Source organism: Pagrus pagrus (genome assembly GCF_965226575.1).
Source record: "Pagrus pagrus genome assembly, chromosome: 2".
Taxonomy (NCBI): Eukaryota; Metazoa; Chordata; class Actinopteri; order Spariformes; family Sparidae; genus Pagrus; species Pagrus pagrus.
Window position 1 is genome coordinate 16,338,888 of NC_140186.1, and position 21,684 is coordinate 16,360,571.

A 21,684-nucleotide genomic window follows, 5' to 3' on the forward strand; every position below is an offset into this window, starting at 1 on the left:
TGAGCGACTGTGTGGATATGAAGCCTTTTTTTCCACTTCAGTGTTTTGTTTGAAAATAAAAGCTGGTGGCTTTATCATGATTTAACAGCACAGTAAAGTGTATAAACTGTTCTTTACCAAAGAAATAAACATTTTTTAAAGAAGAACATGTTTGTTCCTGTTGGACACACAAACAGAATACCTGACATGGCCGTCATCAGTTATTTTTCACACACAGAAACATCCTAAATAGGCGGCTCCGACCTGACCAGCTGGTTGATTAATGGGTTCACTCAGAGGACCTCACCAGATTTAGGAATGCGAGGAGAAAAAAGTCTTGTGTAATCGTATACTCCTGTTAGTCTGAGCTGGACTTTGAGGAAATGCATGCTTTAACAAAACAAACAAAACAAAAAGACATGATCACCTGGAAAAACCAGAGCATTTGCAGCGGAGCGTACATTTAAATGACCCTTTTAACGTGTCTGAAGTTTGTCATGCACTGACCTGAGAGGCCCTTTCTTTATCTAAAACTAACATAGGCCAAATTTTCATTTCATTGTGTATTGTTATAAGTTTTCTGGCAGAGGTTCTGCTGTTGTTGCTTTTTCAGTCGTGTACACACACACAGATATACATGAATACTAACTAGCGTCACAACTTGTCACAACTTGATCTAACATGCTTGTCCCTTCAACCTCACAAGAACTTCCTGAAAAGAAATGCATGCCTGCGTTTTAAATACTGTGTACAGTATACACATTTCCGTATGCCTGGAATCTTATATCAAGCCCATAGCTTTCAAAGTGACTGGCATGTTTGGACATGAGGGTGCGATCTACACCATCTTTAACAGTCTGACACCTGTGAGTTCGTACTGTACGCAGGCGAACACACACACACACAGACAAAAAAAAAAACTGGCCTCAGATGTGCTGAGAGGATATGAAATGTATTTTGTAAAGTACAGAATAACAATAACAGAAATAATCAATTAAAACAAAACACATGTGCAAGGAGAGTCTGGAGTAAAAGCAACCAATCTTTACAGTTTAAATCAACAGATCTGTTGCCATCAGTGAAGTGACACACACACACACACACACGGTAACACGTTTACACATTAACATACACACAGAGCTGCAGCTCAGTTTGAAGGAATTCAGTGTGTTGAATACAGCAGATGACTCATAGTTGACAGATTGTCTCAACAGCAGAGGTTTCCTATTTGAAGTTTCAGACATAAGTGTGTTTTTCAGCCATTTAAAGTCACTGATCTGTTGTGTCTGTACTTCCCCTCACTAGAAAGGCACAGCTTCTTTTTTTTTTTTTTTAAAGCTTTCTGCTGAAACCGCATCTATTCTCTTTCTACACAGACGGATCGGCGTGTATTCAAAGGTGAAAAAACAGGATGTGAAATGGACTGGATTTATTGTGTTACTCTTCCTGCGAACTACCGTAACTAAATGGAGTTTGAAACATACAGGATCAGGAAACAAGAACTACGGAAGACTGAAAATATGGAGGAGACGTTAAAATTAGTTCACCTCTGACCTCTGAATATGAGCACCACCATAACACAAGATCTGACATCATTCAGCTTCTGTCATACTCGACTTTTATAACAGGAAAACAAAACATTTTGTCATGAAGTCATTTCTTCACCTGTCTCTTCATCTCACTTTCTTGTCACACATACTTTTTTTTTTCTTTGGAAACATTTCATCTTTGTATTAATGATCAATACCATGTTCTTTGTTCGTTTTACATTAAAGGAAAAGTTCACCCAAAAATGAAAATTCAGTCATTATCTTCTCATCCCCGTGCTGATGGAAGGTCGGGTTAAGTTTCGATGTGCACAAAATTTTTCTGGAGCTTCACAAGAAAAAAGTGTTCTCCTAAATAGCTGAAGTAGATGGGGACTAAATAAATAAATATAAAATGGCTCTGTACAGCTCGTCTGGCAATATTCTGGAGGCCGCAGGATCCCAAAAAGATTTGAAAAGTGCACCCACTTCAGATGAGGGGCATGCTAAGGCTTTTAGCTCAGCAGCTACAGTGACGCTTTTATCTTAAAAAAGTGTGTAATCAACGCGGGATCTCTGGGCCTCTGGAGACTTGCATAACACCAGACAAGCTGTCATTTTATGTTTGGTTTGGGTGTCCCAGTCTTCTTCAGTTGTTTAGGAGAATACTGCAACGCTGTTTCTTTGTGCTGTGAAACTCCAGAAATGTTTTGTGGGCTACAAAATTTCACCTGACTTTCCATCGGCATGAGGGTGAGTAGATAATGACTGAATGTACATTTTTAGATGACTTATCCTTTATTTTGGACATTCTTTGGCTTTTTTAACCTTGTTGCATCCGACACATCCACACTCTTTCAGGAGCATAAAACACGAGTGAAGACACTCACACACATTCAAAGACACAAACATACAAGTACAGGTGCAAATGTAACTGTTTTGTTTGTACAGTAGAGGCCCAGTGGGACAGTGCTATCTTCGGGGATTGTTTGTCAAATCACATGTTCATTTATATTTGCTATAGGGAGGGAAGAGGGCACTTCCGGGATAATACTGCCATCCTTTTAACCACATCCCCCTTTTTTTATATTCCCATTATTCTCCTCCTTTTCTGTTGTTCCTCTTTTTAGTAAAACATTCACGAGCTGGGAAGAGGACAAAGGTCGAGGTAGTGAGCCGCCTTGACGTCTCACACGACCTTCTCTTCCTGGGCCTACTCCATCCGACTCCTCCTCCGGTTGACCTTAACATTTGGAAGATTATTAGGTGCAGTTTAAGAACCCTCTGGAAGAGCCAAAGGGTGGGGGAGGGAGTCCACAGTCCTGTTCGCTGCATGTCTTTCAGAGGGTGGAGAGAGTCCGTGTCCATCAGGGGAGGTGTGTATACCGAGGCCTTTGAGGAGGTCCTGGAGACGTGTGACGGTGCTCGCTAGCTGCTTCTTCTCTTCCTCCAGTGCAGAAACCTGCTCCCTCAGCTGGACCTCTGACTGGGCCAAAGCCTCCACTCGGCTCTCCAGGCTGCAGACGCGAGCGTGTGACACCTGGGTGGGTGAGGGAGATGGTTAAACATGAACAAAAGAAAACAAAGGGTAATTTATGACTTTATTTGTGTGTGTGTGTGTGTGTACCTGCAGCTCCTCCAGCAGGTCGAGGTTCTGCTGTCGGAGGCTCTGATTGGTCCTCTCCAGCTGTGCAGCTCGCTGGTGTTGGTTGAGGGTTGGGGGCGTGTCGAGCAGCTCATCCTGCAAGACGTGGTACTCCACCTCATAGGCCTGCAGCTGCTTGGAGACATCCATCTCACAAACCTATGGGGATCCACATTAATAAATGCATATTAGCCAATAGAGTGAACAGTGAACCTCGTCTCAGTTCAGAAACTCTTTGTTTAAAAAAACAAAACAAAACACTCTTATTAGAAGAAAGACTGACCCAAACCGTTAAATGTGGCTGGATTATCTAACATTGTACATTGAGACCATTTACATGTATATGCTTTATTAAACAAAACAAAACTATTGAAGACAATCTATAGGTCACACCTGTGTAATAAATAAGACAAAAATAATTGCTGATATTTAAGAACACAATTTAGTTACAACAAAGTCTGTAAGGATAAGAAAGATCAACAAACTGTTTCTGCTGAAAGTCTTTATCAGCGTTTTGGCTTTAAACTGAAATGCAATGGTGTCAGCTAGGCTTTTTAATTACACTCAGGACTCAGAGTGCTTTGAATTTGTCCCTCTCATTTGCATAGGTAGTGGTCCTTGACTGCAGAGAGCACCTTTGATCATTGACCTTTATTTGATACTAAATTCATCGCCTCATGGTTGTACGCCTCTGCAAACCAGTCAAGTTGCACTTTACATCCATGACTGTGCAGACATATAATACAGCCTTTGTAATAAAGACTTTCAAGGAATTCAATAAAAGGTATTAAGTGTACTTTTACTTGCAAAAAGTAAGTTACCACTATATTCTACATGCATGTTTGCAGTGAGTAATTCGCAGTGAGAAACATGCTGTCTTCACTTAAAGACTATTTTTACAAAGAGGTGCAGAGGACTCAGAGAGCCTTGTCATATGGTGCAACAATAATCACCTAAAGTTCAAGATGAGCAGAAATAATGAGCTGGACTACAATGCTTTAATTATGGATGTTGCTGCAGTGATGCTGCACACACATCTTCAACCCGGCAGCAAAGATGGTCCATTCAATCACCACAGTTTTAAGGTGGATACCTGAGAAGAGTGTCACCAATTCAGCATCGGCCTAAATGTTAAATATGGTCACAATCTCCCCTACTGTTCCTTAGAAATGGCCAGACATTTTTTTTTTTACTTTTGTGACATTTTGGATATTAAATACCATCACTTCATCATTTTATCCCAGCAGACATTTGTGTGAAATGTTGTCATAATTAGCATATTAGATCTGGAGTTATGACCAAACATGTGTTTTGTTAGATCTCCCAAATCGTTTTAGGTTTAGTGTGATAATAATAAAAAAGTAAATAAAAGCAATATATGAACACACCAGAAATGTTAGTTATGCCCCCTTATTTCTCAACTATAGCAAGTACAGAAGCCAAAGTGTTTATATCAGACAGGTAGTAATGATAAGGTACTGCCATCAGCATTTGCCTTTGGCTTCTCTTCAAAACAAGTTTGGCTAACCTGTGGGTTTTTTTGTAACTCAAAGATACCTTAACATAAAATCATCTGACATCATCATCAGTCATCATCCTAAGCTGTTAAGTACAATGTTATCAATGCTGATAGGAATGACAGCCAAAACTAGTAACAAAAGGTTGCGTGAAACAGGTATTTCCCCTGAGGTGTTTGGAGCAGATTGCTGTTGTACTTCATCTAAAAAAATCTATATTATTGCCTCATAGATCATAGACATCCTGTGAGTAAACTCCCTGTTTTGTTTCTTTTTTTTTTGCTGAAACTGTGACTCACACCACTGTTAACATATAGACAAACTGATGTGATTAGTGGCACTTGAGGGAAAGTACCGGCAAACTAGAGCATGACGCAACACCCTTTGGTTATCTCATGTAAATTATAAGTTGAATGCATACTTCTTAACTGAAGTGTACGGAAGCATAATATCACCCTACCTGTCCATGACACATCAAACACATATTAGCTCCTCCTATCTCAAGACAACGTCCATTACTGTACACGTAAATAGTAAATGTTCTATCTGACTCATAAAAACATTATGTTCCCTGCAGTAGTCTCTGGTATGTTTAATTATTGGAGTCATTCAGGACGTGAGCCTGATGTTATTGTTATACGGTAGTTTTCCACTTTGTTCAAACACTGACATTTGAGTTTAAAGGTTAAATGACTTCACCTGATACTCCACCCATCAGCTGTTATGAGGAGAGGGTGTGGTAGCACCTGTCACTCAAGCAATGTATCACTCTCTGTTTTCTTGTTTAGTCATAAAACCAAATATCTATCACTGCTGTGAGTTGTAAAATCACATACTATGATGAGACACATTTCTTTAGTGAACTGAGGGAAGTACGATAGTTTCTTCGGTATTAATGACACAATGACATCATGTATTTATACACAGACACACCAGAAGAGGCCTGGCCACTGGTCCAAAAAATTAACTAACCTACCTTTGGGGGTGGAAATCACTGCTGTATGAGATTTTAAATTAAATGATAAGTCTGGTGATATTCTGCACTTGATTTATTGTTAATGAATCCCACAATAATACCAAAACCAACAATAAATGAATCTTAATATCTAAGTATTGTATGGTGTAACCAATGCCTCGTATATATTTTATTCCTGTGTGCCTCAGACCTCCACTGTTGTCCGAAAACACACAAATGAGCCGCACGTATCTTTATTACCATGAACTGTAGTTTATTCTGGGTCGATGTCCTGCTGCATATAATACTCCAGGCGTCTGAAGAAAGATGCTATCAAGTTAAACCAGAGACCAAGGCCCTGTCCCCACGTACAGTTATAAATAGTTATTTCTTAAAAGGTATTTTTTGCTCATTGACACATAAATGACCCTTTAGGTTACTGAAAATAGACCTTTTGAAAAACCCCTTCCAGGGTGAAGATATTCAGAAACTCCCTTTTCAGTGATGAGATGATGGTGATTATGATGAGATGGTGGAATATTTGAGTTCATACACTGATGGAATTGATGTTATATTGTCTATATTTAGTATATGTATATGTATGTAGTATAGTATATATTTGTTTTCAGGAGTGTCAGTATGGACAGAGATTATTTCCATTTACCATTCTTTTTGTTTAATTTCGATCCTGTATCGTTAAGGAAGCTCACCTCTATAACCACCACAGAACCACTTTAATATCTGGAGGGAAATGGTCCCCAACAAATTAACAGAGACTGCAGTACGCAACAGTTGCAGGAAATTATTTAGACTTTCTTAAAAATGAAACTATATATCCATCATCCATTCCCATTTAGAGAGATTTATGTCTTCAGTACAAACAAATGGTTTAGGTCCAGAGTACCAGAGAAATGCTCAGGAAGTTGGAAAGGATCGAGAACATGGTTAAAGAAAGAATGTGCCTTGTTCTGTGACTTCTTGTTTATAAATGACTAGATAAACATTTTATTGCCTTCTCAGAATATTGTTAACAATATGATTTAAGTCTATTAAATGACTTGACTATGATCCCCACATTTACAATAAATAAGATCCATAAAAGAATCACACTGCATTGTATTACTGTTTGTTATTCTGACCTGGTTGATGGTTTTCTCCATCTGCACCAGGCCGAGGTTGGGCAGCGTGGTCTTGATGAAGTCCACTATGGACTCCAGGCTCTCGTGCTGCAGGATCAGAGGCTTGTGGCTCCCCAGCAGGCTCAAGGCCACCTTAAAGATGACCTCTGACCCCTGCAGGAACAACATGTCTGACAAAGGACAAAAGTAGGGCAAACATCAGAGAGGAACAAAGAGAAATAAAGAAAACAACAAGGTTGGAAAAGGCCCATGACGTGGCAGATTTTGTTACAGTTATGCAACCAAAAGTTATTAATGACAGACGCTTTTAAAGTGCAGCTTACGGTGTTGATTGGTGACTTAAAGGATTTTTTAAATAATAAATGCTTTGACGTCAACAAACCACTTTAAGCAAACATAAATATAGGCCAGGGTGAAAATGGGGAGGTGGAGTAGGTGTGTGTGTGTGTGTGTGTGTGTGTGTGTGTGTGTGTGTGTGTGTGTGTCTGCGTGTTTGTTTGCGTGCTTTGAATGCATCAGGGTGGAGTAAGGGTTAGGCAGGATTGCATGAGATCATGCAACAGATTAAGGAATGGGAGTGGAGGTGTGGAGCCCAACATTCTGTATGATATCAAAGACTTCACAGTGCTGTGATGCAGATGCCCTCTAACTGCAACATACACACACACACGCACTCGCACACACACACACACACACACACACACACACACACACACACACACACACACACACACACACACACTAAGCGTTACGCTTAGATGAACACGAGGAGCCAGTGAGTCTGGTTCACTGACTGAGCACCGTGTAAGAAATTAGGCATGAAAACAACGGTAAGGAAAGAATGAGGGAGATAAAGGCAAAGACATATACAAAGAGCTGTGGGTGTGATGATATTTACACAAATGATAAAAGGTGACTTCAGAGGAAAACTACATCCTGTAACTGACAACAAAAGTTTTATCTCAAATATGTCTGTGTGTAGGCAGTGTTATTCAGAAGAAACTGCTGTTTAATGTTGGAGACAAGTTTGATTATTATCATAAAACTTCAGTTTATTTTTAACAATATACAACGCCTCTCCCATCTTCTTTGTCCTGCTGCCAAACTCATTAGATTCCTTGTATGAACTCCACTTTACGATCCTCTATTTCCTCTTGTTTTGCCAACTCCTTCAATCATAGTTTCCTTATTTTCCTCCCCCCTTCTCTCACTCTGGCTCCAGGATCTAATTAGAAAAATTAACTGTGGAGACAATCTAAACAACTCTGTGGAAGCCCCCACCGCCAAGAAGCGGTGTGGTGACCAAGTACAACAAGAGTGTGGTCTATGAACACTGACACAAACGCCCACTCTCAAAGCTTACCAAAGACTCTGGCCACAAAGCCAAGGGGGAAGTGTGAGGCGAAGGCGGTGAGAAACCAGGGGGTGGCGTACAAGCTGGGCCCGATCTCCTGCTGCTCCAGGTGGCTGTAGAGATCCCTGTGGTAATCATGGAGCAGCCGCGACAACTGGTACATCTGAATCTGACATAAACAACAAACCACAGATTGTTTATGTTGGTCTGACTGGGAGCATGTGGTTGAGTGTACATTATGTGCAGTTTGTGCTTTCATTATTCTATACATGGTTTTAAAATTGGATTTGTGGCATATTAAAGGGTGAGGGCAGAGCTATGGAGCCTAGGCATGACGTGCTACTGAGAAACCACATGTAGGGCACTGCTTTTTCTCTTCTTCTACCAGTTTCTGATGCTGTGACACACATCTGGAAAGTTATTTTCAATGCAAACCTTCTGCTGATGATCATAGGAGTGTGCAATACGGCCAGAAAAAAATATCACAATATTTCCGGGTATTTCTACAGTAACATTTTTTTTTAAAATGGCAAAATACTGAAAAATATTTTTGGTTTCAAGCTTAAAACAGCAAGAGAGCTCTTCTTGCTGGATTTTTGGGCCGAGAAATACTGAAAGAACCACAGATCCCGCTTTTGATGTCCATGATTGAAAATAAAAGCTCATTTTGATTGATTTGACACACCTAGTATAATGGTACATTATTTGCCTTCAGGTCTGAATATTGCCATTATTATAATATTAATTGTTTGTATCATATTAAAAATTATACTTGTATTATCATGAACAATGATGATGATAACAATATGATATGCCACACACCCCTATGTTATTGCCACTTTTTCTCACAGTGAGCATAAGAATGTAAACCTAACAACTGCACGGCAATAATCTCCTTTTTTGTTAGGACTCCTCCCACTGCCGCTCTCTATCACAAAGTGAATAAAAGAATGTAAACACAATAACCGTGGGGCGCATAATTCAAGCTTAAGACTGCCTGATCATGTACAGTACATCTGTCTAGTGTTGCAATAGTTCTATTAAAGGGTGAAATCTGATGCTTAATTTGAATTCAAAACCTTCACCACAGGTATCTAAGGTATTATTGTTGTCAACCTCTTGCATTAAGTCTAAATCCAGCTAAATTCCCACACATACCAGTCATAAGCAACCACGTCTCAACCAAACACATGGCGTTACTTTGTTAAAACATGAAAACACAAGATGATCGCTGTAATTAACTGCATCAAATTTGATGAATGATGAATAGACTGATTGAAGCAACAACATATACATCTCTTTGATGTAATTATGTGTGCAACAGGGAGAAATGATTGAGATTAAGGTGTGTACGCGACAGTGACAGATTCTGTAATTTGTGCTATATATGTGCGACAAAGAGACTCCATGTACCTGCAGGATAATCATGTCAGGCCTGTACTGTTTGCGGAGGCCCACGTCGTACATTAGAAATTTGAGCATGTTGAAGGCGTCCTCTTCCCCCATGTGTAACAACAGCACTCCAGCGATGAAGGACAGGCCCTGGCAGTAGCCCACCTACAATAATAACAATAACAAACTTGACGCCTGCACAGACAAGGAAGGGGGGGGAATCTTAAGCCTAACAGACAGTTGACAGTTCAATTTAGTGCATCGAGTGAGGCAGAGAGATGCAGCAAAAGGAAAGTGAAAGTAAGCCACAATTAAATGATACCTCAGGGTCCAGCAGCGAGTAGGCTTTCAGTATATTGTACAGAGACAGTTGTCCTGCCCCCAGCTGGGCTTGGAAATATGGATGAGTTGGAAAAGTGCGACCTGGGACAGAAAAAAAGAGCGAGATATGATTTATACTATAAAACATCTGCACTGTTTGTATTTAGTATGAAAGACTCGATAGATCAACCTGATATACATCTTAAAAACACAATAACATTGTTTTAATAGATTTGATTTACTGGATTTTATCTGACACACTCCTGGAAAGAATCTGAATAAATGATCCATAAGCCTCTGGGTGTGCACCACGTGTCTGGATGCAGCACAAACTCTGCTAGACTTCTCAGGGACGCGAGACTTCACAATTTGCTGTTGATTTTTTTTTTTTTTTTTTTAAATGCACTCGGTGCTAACCAGACATGTGTCAACCCATTCCAAGGTGTCACACTTACAAACATGTTTTGCTTGATGCAAAAAACACATACCCTCCTTCAGTGGCTTAACATGTTACGGCAGAGGTGACTTTTGCCTTTTACACATGACAACATAATGACCTGGGATCAGCAAATCTTAGCATGGACAGGCTGGTTACTGGCAGGTGTGTGTGTATGTGTGTGTTTTGGGCTGTGGACTTCTTGTCGTACAGTGTGTGACAGCAAAGCTCTGAGGAGAAGAACAATGCCAGCGGTGTGAGTGTGTATGTGTGGAATGTGCTGTGGGGGATTTATCTTTGCGAACATAATGCCACGACTCCCTCCCCTGCCTGAAGGAAAGAGTGGGTGTACATGTCTGTTCTGTGTGCTGAATGTAAGCTGTGTGCACCACCCAACCCTAAATTCTCAACACTTGCCCTCCTGGCTTACTTACTGTATGTGAACGCACCTTAACTGCACTTTTCGCTTGTTTACGTGAAGTAGACGGCTTCATGTTGGTGTACGTTTTCTACCTGCAGACCTTTTTGCTGCTTCAGTATCATAAACACTTTGTGTTTTTATCCTTGAGCACATAACACCTTCATATTGGGCCATGTTTCCAACCGTCACTGAGTGTGGTGTTACCTCCGTCCACACCCTGATGCAGAGTGAATAACATGATAGTCAGATGAAAGATGTAGGGTCAACAGCACATACACAGGAGGTTAAGTGCTAAAGGGATAGATGTAGTGTGGGTGGATGTGTGTATGCATGTGTGTGGGTGTTATGTGGGTGGGGTGTAGGTACTGTATGTGTGTGTGGGTTTTCTGGTAGGAGGTGTTGTGAACATTTGAGGGTGAAAGCGTTATAACGAGGTTTGAGACATTGTAATGTGCATTGTACAGGGTTTCTGCAGTGTTAAAAACTTTTTTAATAATACATAGAAGGAATTTTTTTTTAACCTTTTTACAATCGTGCTTGTCAAAGAAAGGCGGAAATCTAACAGAGATGATAAAATCTACAGTTATCTATAGAGAAAATAATTCATAATGCATTTTTTGATATCTGTATCTAATTTTTCTGTAACTTCCAGACTGTATATATCAATAATTTCTAGTAATATAATTAATTCATTGATGTGGATCCAGATTTAAAATTTACGGATGGATTAACTGATTTAAAAAAGATACTTACGCACTAAAAGGAACTTTTAACTGGTTATGAATCAGTCTCAACTGAATACTGATCCTTCATTTTGATCTACTGTATATATGCAAAAGAGACCATCAGCGAGAAGATTGGGTATGGCTAGGAAATTTTAAAAAAAGGAATATAACATTCAGAATTATGTTTTCATTAGTGTATAATCACCTGAAACACAGAATCGTCTAAAGTCTACACACTGGACCTCTTAACCAAGTTTTTGCTAATATTGACACTTGCCCATTGTGAGTTTCTAGCTTCTGTAGCAAGCAGTAGTGACTGTGTTTGCTACTGATCTAATGGTGCTGAGTGCAACTCCACAAAAAGGGATTAAACAGCCTCACTTACCTCCACTAGCACATATGAATAAATATTCATTTTGTTCTTAGTAAAGATCATTTAAGATTTGTTTTATACCTCCTCAGTTTTCCTCCACTTTTTCAGGGAACTGAACTTAGCTCTGAGACTTTTCAAGACCTGCAAATTCCCTGTCTGTAAAATCTTAAATGTTCTGTATTAAATGTCTTTGTTATGTGTATTTGCGTGTGCACGTGTGTGACAGGCACCAAAACACATACTCATGTGAGAGGAAAATGAGTCTGTTTGAGCACATGGTGTACTGTACATTCATTCATGCTTCAGGTTGTTTTCCATATAGCAGAAAAGCTTCATGACTAAGCATCTTAAAAAAATTGTGCAGTGAATATGAATATGTGTGTGTCCCCGAGTTACCCAGATCTATGAGGATGGCGTGTTGCTGCGAGGTGAGCTGTTTCAGCAGGTCTTTGTATGGCGTGTGATTGGTGGGGGGCCTGGAGGGGACCGTCTGCCTGAGCAGGTACTGTTCGGAGAGAAACTTCCAGATCTCGCCTCGATGCTGCCTCGGGACACCTGCCGGAGATGACAGAGGACAAGGGTGGGGTTGAGTGAGGTGGAGTATTGCAGCAGTGGTACGGCATGTTAATCTGCCATAACTGACAGCTGTATAGGTTGTGAAAAACACATCTCTTGCAGTAGCATGCGATTCTTGCCTTTAGTATGCAAATCATCTGACTTCAGGAGTACACAATGGTGTAATTGTCAGAGGGTGGAGATACTCAGAGGACCCTTAACATGACTGTAAAAATACCTTCATGTCAGCCCAGTCATTAGTTTGACTGAATCAGCCAGACTGTCAGAGCTAGTTAACCAAATGTTTCTAAATGGTGACATGATACAGTGTGAGCGTTGAGATTTAGAATATATACCACAAATATTCTCCCAGACTCCTGCATAGCACTCTCCGATATTTGGTGTTTCTTTTGTTGTATATTGTATGTATGTTGATGACGGTTCTCAGTCATGCAGGTCATGGTAATTCTAAGTGCTGTAGGCAACTGGCCTTGTTTCAGTTTCTTGAAGACGTTTCACTTCTCATCCAATAAGAAGAAGTCTCTTGTATGAGTTTCTGAAACGAAAAAGTCCAGTTGCCTACGATATAGCACTTAGAATATATTGTACTGTATTCATATTTCGAATATTTGTTTATACTTGTAAGTTTTGCTTAGAGCAAATTCCCTCCATCTCAGGAACATCCTGTTAACACTCTTTTATGCAAATTCAAACCTGAAGGCTGCACAGCACAACCACAGCTATGAGCAACTACTGGGGCTTAAAGAAAACGTTCATCAATTTGGGCAATGCACTTATTGGCTTTCATACAGCATTTGTCTGTCAGATGAATACTGTAAGTCTATAGCCATTAGCCTGTTAGCTTAGCATACAACAAATAATAGAAACAGGGGGAAACAGCTAGCCTGTTAAATGTCACCATCATTTGCAGTTTAACATAGCGTTACATCTTAACTCATACCTCCCTGGGGTCTCCACTGGTTGCCTGGCAACAGCTCAAAGCCAACATTAGTCCAACTTATAACCCCCCATAAAAGACAAACTGTTATTCTAAAAAACAAAGAAAACAAACAAATTAAAATGTGTTTATTGGTGAGTTTAAGAAGTGCAGGTAGGTGGAGTAAGGCTAGGAACCCCCCTCTGCCATTTTCACCTTACAAGTTAGTAAGGCTCATGGCTCAATTGTAGCACTAAAGTTTCCATGAAGTACCTCAGTATAGTACCATTTGAACCCTACGTAACCCCTAGTAACCGCATCTAAGTGCCAGATTTGCTGTGCGTTTCCACTGCGGAAAATACCCTAGAACCTAGGTGTGTTATTGGCTGCCTTCGGGGTAACTGCTTTGACTTTTCCAGCAGTTAACAACAGGGGAGACTGGCTTTAAATCTTATTAAGCTATTGCATTTATCAGCTGACACACTGTGACCTGTATTCTACAGTACATTACTGCCCGACTGACAACTGAAACAAAGTCTGCTAGGTGCCTACGAAAAACCAGGATGGTACAAAACGGTTCTTTTGGTACCATCCAGAACTTTTGACAACTGAAAAGGAAAAATAACTGCTCCAAAGTGTAACAAACCGAACTGAACTAAACCGGACTGCTTGGTGGAAACGAGGCTTTAAAAGACTGTAAGACATGTGACCTTGCAGCTTTAATCCTGACCTCCTATAAGATGGGTGTGACCACTGTTTTAATGTGGTGTCATCAACTTGCGTTGTTATCTACTCTTGAGACCACCTCATCATGTTCAAGCACTGCTGATCACTGGCGAGTAGCCTTCCTGTGTACATTTCTGTTCTGGACTTTAGATCTCGCCTGTTATGTTTGAGGCCGAAGGCAGAAGAGATAACCTTCCTGTGCTCTGTGCAGAACATGCTGATACTAGAAAACGGACAGAACAGAAAACCTTGACAATGGAAGACAGACACCGGGGGTGAAGTTTTCGAAGGGAAATACACACTGACTTCACAGTGTGCACAAACACCTCACGAACTTCTTTTCTTTTGCTGTATTTGGGGAAAAAAGCTGATGATAAGGACAAAAGTTACAACGCAATGAGTATATCAGTTTTGGAGCTTTATACATTAAGCTTTAGTCAATATTTGCTAATACCTGGTGATTTTGAAAAAGAACAAACATTTCCAAGTAGTACTGATATATGTATTTGTGGAGCAGAATATGTACCTTGTGCAACAGCAGCATGTATGGTCTCTGCGTCAAATTTGACCTTTGCCCTGCCAGGAGTTCCCAGCATCTTCTCCCAGACCAGAGTGACCTCTTTCAGACACGGAGTGATCTCCTCGTAGTCCAACTTCAGACGCTTGTTCTGCAGGTCGCTCTCTGAGGCTGCAATAAATACACAGATAATACACGTCAATCATGACAGTAAAGCAATATTGAAAACCGCAGTGCCCTCTGTTTTGGTCCTGTTGTGCGTGTGTGTGTGTGCAGGTCCTCGGCTGGGTAAAGCTGAGGTGCCAGTACTCCTGAAAGTTATTTAACCCCACTTGCTCTTATGCCTTTTGTGTTGTCGCTTAGGTTTAGTTTCGCACTGACAACATGCGCTTCACATCAGCTACTGCACTCATGCACTTTCATACATTACTGATTGAGACTTTCACACACTCTTTGTTGTGGCAAGCTAGCCTGTCATAGCAAATCATAACAGTGTGGAAGAGAAAATCTGAGGTACAGTTGTATCAAAGAAAAAAAGAAAGAAAAAAAAAACTAAACAAAAAGTTAGGGGTAACATTCGTTCTTTAAGCTCTGCTTCAGTCTCTACTCCTGAGGGAAATATCTGGTTCTTTAGCTGCTGACTGCTCCACTATGTTGACCAGCTAGTTGCTAACTGTGCATGTTCACAGTTTGGTATTGAGCAGGTAGTATACAGTGGGTTTTCAGAATGGCTCACCAAAAACAACGCTATGAGAGCATTGAGAGTGAACCAAACCAGTAAAGTTGCAGTAAGGCAGCTAAACAATGAGCTAGTTAACAGGTAAAAAGTGAGGTAAAAATGTGTTAATGAGACTATACTCATATAGACTATACTATGTTAAAAGCATCATTAACACTTTTAGAGTTAGATTAAAAGACAATTATGAGAACTTAAAAGATCATAGTTTATAGACTGCTTAAGAGCCTTACTAACAGCCTTAAGGTGATAATGTTCAGTAGGTTCATAACAATAAGGAACCTGTTGCACATAACACATTGTTTTCACAGTATAAAAATATAAATTATATGTCAGTAGGTCTGTGCTCAGAAGGTTGACCTTCCACAACATCCTGTAGCTGGGCTTCACAATGCATCACGCAGCTGGAATACAGTGACATGTAACACGCCAGCTTCTACTACATCTAAACATATCGTAATTTGGAAGTTTGTACATGCCCACAGATGGGGGAGTAAATCCTATTATAAAGGAATGCCGGATAGACCCTTCGGACTGGGGCACTTATCATAATTATTATAACACGTTTCCCCTTCTGTGATATAATAACACGTGTTTTTGTTTTGTGTAGTCAAATTGACGAGGGGAGACCTTGGCCCTGGACTTTACATACATTCACAGCCCATGAACTAAACAGAAAGACACAAACTGTGAATTCCGTTGCAACATGTTGACACCAGTGATCAAAGAAGGTGAGGGCACACCCAGCGCCCCTCATCTGTTCCTCTCTTTCTGACAACACCCTTCCTCTCTCCCGCCCCTCATCTCTTAACCCCTTCTTTTTTCTCTCTTTCTCGTTTTCCTCCCAACACTCAACTCTTTCTTTTCATTCAATCCCACATTTGTCTCATCTGTCAACCACACTCTCCCCTCTTTCTTTTCTCCCTCCTTCCCCTTTGTGGACTTTCCCCACCCTTTTCCGCTAATGTGTGGTGTCCACCCAGTGACCAGCTGCAGTTTGGCAGAGCTGCCGAGAGTGACATCATCTCTATGGGACAGGAAAGAGACAGTAGGCCACTTCCTGCTCCAAACTGCACTGACACCTTCCAGGAAATAAAGGGGAAATTAGGTGTGCAGCCTACAGGGGGGATTGTAAGGAGTGTATTTACATCAGCAAAGGTTCGTAAAAAGTAACCTGGGGCAGTTATACTAACTCCACAATTTTCATGAACGAATTAAAAATATGCAAATCCAGTGCCTCGCAAAAGTAGAGTGCTTTGCATAGAACTCACGCTCAAATCCAGTACAAACACATCTTAAAATAACTTGGCACCAGATAAATTGTGATCTCAAGAGGCCAGAATACTTGTTATGAAGCACTGTATATCACAGCCTCAGCAATCAAAGACTGAAAAGTAGCGGGAGTGACCTGGAATGCACGATAATAGAGGAAGAAAACTTGGACGGAGCAGTAGCTGACACACCCAGAGTAAGAATAGATGCTGTTGGAGAGGCTGCGGCTCTGCTGTCTGTCTTATCAGCTGCCTGGAGCGGGCAGAGTCTAGTCCATCAGGACTCGTTCGCTGGCTCTGTCTTCCCACTCTCCAACCTCTCCTCGCTTCCCACTCTCCACTTCTCTCCCTTTCTGTCACCAGAACGCTACGCCCCTGATAACGCACAACAAGATAGGATACCCCACCCTAGAGAGAACAAAGATACACACACGCATTGATTGAAGGGCGCGCACATACACACACACACACACACACACATTTTCACAGTTGACCCATAAACCAGGCACCAGTGAGAGAGATAAACAGAAAGAATGGAGGACACGGAGTTGAGCTCCAGCCAGACAAATAACGGACAGAAAGGTGGAGCGCACCCTGTGGGAGGAATAAAATATAATTAAACTATAGACACACAAGACAGCCGCCACATGGTGTATGTACGCTGGTGTGTATTGTATGAGTACAGTGTGTGTGTGTGTGTGTTTGTGTGTGTGAGAGGCTGAAAAGAATTAGGTCGCTGACCTTACTTGTTTTTCTTACATCAATATTGACCCACATTCTCTCCAAAATTGAGTCATTTTACTGTCAAACACTTCTATCTGTGTGATGAATAAAGTGTTGCATGTGTGCAAAATTAAGGCTTTGTATACAAGGGTAGTTAGGTGTGGCGCATAGCTAGGTGTGTGTTGATACATGCCAACTGGGTCAGGAAAGAGGTGGTGCCCTTGACACGCCCTTGGCAAACACAAGCACGCACACACACATGTCTATATTATATAAGCTGTTAAATTGTAGGTCTTCATATTTAAAGAAGATATCCTTACCTGTGTGTGAGCACACATCTGGAAAGGCATGTTGCCAGAGATGAGTTAAAGAAAGGCCAAGTCAACTTGTTATTCAACTGCATTGTTATGTGAGTGATACCACGGGGCCTGCTGTTTTCATTATCATGCTGACAGACGCCAAGCCCAATCAAACTTGCGGAAGCTGGCAGCGCTAAAATGTACTGTGATTCAATAACGCTGATGATAGTATCTGATATACTGAATTTCAGAGGAAAAGAACAGTTGATTGTCTCTGGATTACATGCCTTTACATTTGAGGTGTTTAGCCGTCTTGCCGTCAGACGCCTGGCAGACAGTCTTAAACTCAATTTGAGAGACAAGTATGACAAAGAGGCTGTTGTATGCATTGTGGGATGATTCACTTTAACAGCAACACTGTGCACAACAACGTAGTGCTCATTCATTTCACTTGTCTGCTTTGTATTTGAGCTTTTGTTTATTAACACATGAAAAATTTGCAAAAAAGGTTATGCAGGCTCCTCGTGTGTATGTGTGTGTGTGACTCTTTTCATCCATCTAACTCACCCTGTAGTTTCTGGTTCTCCCTCTCCATCCTCTGCAGCAGGATCTGCTGCAGGATGGCCTTCCTCCAGAGCTCCCTCAGCTCCTCTTTGCTCCTTTTCGTCCTCTCCTCAGGCACCAACCTTATGGATAAGGCCTCACTTCCTCCAGCTGCCACCTGGCCCACGCACACTCTACCCCCCTCCAGACAAGGATCCCCCCGCTCTGAAAGACAATGACAATACATTAGATTATATCAAATTACTCTACATCAGGTGTTTATAGCAGCTGCAAATAAGAGAATATAGCAAAGAAAACAACAGAGATGTTAAGCATGTGATTAACATGTAGTAACATTATAAATGTACGTTTTAATCACAACATTTATAAACAAGTTGTGTGAAACGGCAGAGCTTGAAAGGAGAAAGGAAAATTACATACTGATATGAAATAAAAAGATGCACACACACACAAAGCTAACTGTTCAATAATTACATTCAATGAACATTCTCATATAAAAAAAATCCAAATTTTGTGTTAATCACACCATTTCTTAAACTGATCCACAGTCGAAAAGCCCAAGTCGATTCAATTTACATCAATCACTCATACACTCTTGCAAAATAAAATAAAAATGCTAAACATAGATATATTTGACACAGTCAATGCACACACAGTAAAAAAAAAAAAAGTGTTTGTGTGACTCCACCTCAAAGTACAGGGTGGATCCCAAACCTCAAAATACCCTGTGTTGTTTAGAGGAAGGACATAACAACTATCCAGATAGCACTAACTTCTCTTTCAGTTCATAGGAACATAACAATTCAGTTTTATCATACACACACACGCACGCAAACACACACACACAGGCATACCTCTGCTTGACGTAGGTATGTAAATTTGATATTTATCTTTCCAAAAAGTCTTCTGAGGAATATGCAAGATAAGCCATCCCTTCAATCCTGCAGACGCACTATAAATACAAACCTCCACACTGTACATCAACACATTACACACATGTATGTGCACACACACACAACAATAGTGTCCTTTGTGCCAGGTGACATCAACATTTATATATGACTTTGTCACTGTGTCAGGGAGACTTTCCAAGACATGCTGAAACCAGCAGAGTCACTATACAAACATATTGCTCTATGAGGACACTGAAACACACACACAGATGTCAATGCCTCTTAACGGAGTCATGTCTTACTTAGATAAACACAGACTGCTACAATGCTTCAACAGAACACTGCTGAAGAGTTAGCTGTTAGGTGTGAAAAAAATTCATGCATGCACGCACACACTTGCACAAAGTGGCATGATCCACACCCTGAGCAAACACTCCAACTTGGCCAGAACCAAGTCCCCAGCACACACACACTCGCACAGAAAATGCAAAGTGGGTCAACAAGGCTGGCGCTTTCCTCTGGCGCTGTCTGTGTGTGGACTGTCAACATGACCTTGAGACACCGCCATGACACGCACACACACATTCGCACAAACACTCAGTCGACACACCCATGACCTCATGTATGTACGCACACGCATAAATACACGCCCAGCTCAACCCAACTTAGCAGTGCATTCAGCCAGCACAGAACCCATCACACTGACCTGCTAAAGGCACCGTTTTACCCTCACTTCATGGCAGTTGACTGTCAAAATAAACTCCAGCTGCAGATTTCATTCATGATGAGAAATGACTTACATGTCACTTTAAAAGTGAAACTAAGTGAATAATGACTGGCCTAAACCTTGCTTGTCCCTTTATGAGCAGCAGGTTCAGTGGGAAGTTGGATAGAAAGGTCACATCAGTCCAACATTCCTGGAGCATTTATTAGAACGAAATACAGAATCCAGAGGAGCGTGTGCAAATGAAAACAAACACCTGACAGTGTAATGTAATTAAAAAGACCCACTTTGAGAAGGTTACAATGCCCACTTGTTGCTGAGACCGCATTGGAGAGGTGTTAATTGAATTGTATGGAAACGATTTGTGGCTGCGAGTGTGTTGAGAATGTGGACATTTTTAGACTTTGGCACCGCCTAGTGTTGACATACAAAAGATCCGGTTATAGACGGCAACCAGTGGCTTTCAGCACACAATGGCTAACATTTATTTTATGCATTTCATTTCATGTATTTATTTGTTTCTGCGCAGCATCTTAGCTTTACCAGCTATTTACATTCAGTTGCAGTAATGGTAACAATGCCTAACGTACCCTGTTAGGCCTTGAAGTCAGTGTTTGGGGTCTAATAGTGACCTTTCTTCCTTTTTGCCAATGCCATCTTCTTGATGTCAACCTTAGTTGTCACGATAGTTTCTAAGTGTAATTTAATTGAAGTACTTGAAAGTTAGTATTTTTTTTAATGCTGTATTTTTACTTATATCAGTGGACAGAAATGGAAGCTACACATTTCAGTCATAGCTGTTTTAACAGTATGAGCCTGGAAGTCAAAACAACATCAAAACAGCCATCTCTATTATTATTGGCGTGGTGTGGTGTGTGTCACTGCAGGTGGATCCACCACGCCGTGATAGAAAACTTCATTGTTTACGTTTCAGGATCAATGCCAGTTCCCACTTCAAATTACAACAAGTTGCAACTGTTTATGATCTTTAACTCACTTGGCAAAACCCCGGGACTGTCACATCTCTACTCTGGTGGTACTACTTGAAATAACACACACACACAAAAGATCTGTTTGAGCTGTCAAGCTGTGGTGTGATTTTTGAGTGCAGGAGGTGTTTGAGGCGGTTGGCAATGACAACTGCAGCCTGAATAGTTGGAGCTCTACTGACAAAAAATTATGTAATGTGGCAATATTGGAAAGGTTCATGACAACACAGGCTAAACAAAGGCAACAATGCAACAGTGGTCATGTCTAGACCGACACCAACACTTACTCAGAGACTTAACAATATTTTTCTGCAATGCGTCCACATTCTTAAACGGTGTCAATGAAATACTAATAATATTATACATGTCCTAAATGTACTAGTTATTGCCTATACAATAGCCTATTGTATTCAACTGCATTACACTGTAAAGTCCTTGGAGAAAATGGTGAAATATTGTTTCCTGTAAGAAAAGAAAGCAAAAGTGACTGACATCCATAGAGTCCAACAATTTAAAAAACATCTTTGGAGCTTTTTAACACGATTGACTTCGTTAGTAGACTCGATACAATACCTCTTTAAAGGCTTCAGTAGGCTTTAAATGTCACCGACAATGGATGATGAAACTAGTATTTCTCAGAAGAAGCTACAGGCAGATTAATTTTACAGATGAAACAATAACTCATAATAACTCATATGTCAAGAAAAAAACAGTTCTCAGCTTCCTCTTGGAAACTGAATCTTTCGGTTTTGGGCTGTTGCTCAAACAAAACAAGACATTTAAAGACGTCATTGTGGACAAATTAAAGCTGTTATTTTCAGTATTTTCTGACAGTTTTTAGACCAAATGATTAATTGATTAATCAAAAAAATAACTGATAGATTAATCATGTGAATCATTATTTTGTCATTATCATTAATCATGTGAAAATAGTCATTGGTTGCAGTCCTGACTGAACCAAACTATA

General features: G+C 40.6%; 1 protein-coding gene across 2 annotated transcripts in view; it reads right to left on the minus strand.

Annotated features, from left to right (window-relative positions):
* Nucleotides 1-915: 915 nt before the first annotated feature.
* The window catches only part of tbc1d1 (TBC1 (tre-2/USP6, BUB2, cdc16) domain family, member 1), a 52,210-nt gene continuing 31,441 nt past the window's right edge, over nt 916-21,684 (minus strand). For both annotated transcript variants that reach the window (XM_084366432.1, XM_084366433.1), the window contains 9 exons: nt 18,115-18,315; nt 14,528-14,689; nt 12,180-12,338; nt 9,830-9,930; nt 9,529-9,672; nt 8,125-8,284; nt 6,762-6,931; nt 3,133-3,309; nt 916-3,045 (listed from right to left, as the gene is read on the minus strand). In XM_084366432.1, the coding sequence (XP_084222558.1) occupies nt 2,779-3,045; nt 3,133-3,309; nt 6,762-6,931; nt 8,125-8,284; nt 9,529-9,672; nt 9,830-9,930; nt 12,180-12,338; nt 14,528-14,689; nt 18,115-18,315 (1,541 nt within the window). In that variant the 3' untranslated portion in view covers nt 916-2,778. The remainder of the gene's footprint in view (nt 3,046-3,132; nt 3,310-6,761; nt 6,932-8,124; nt 8,285-9,528; nt 9,673-9,829; nt 9,931-12,179; nt 12,339-14,527; nt 14,690-18,114; nt 18,316-21,684) is intronic.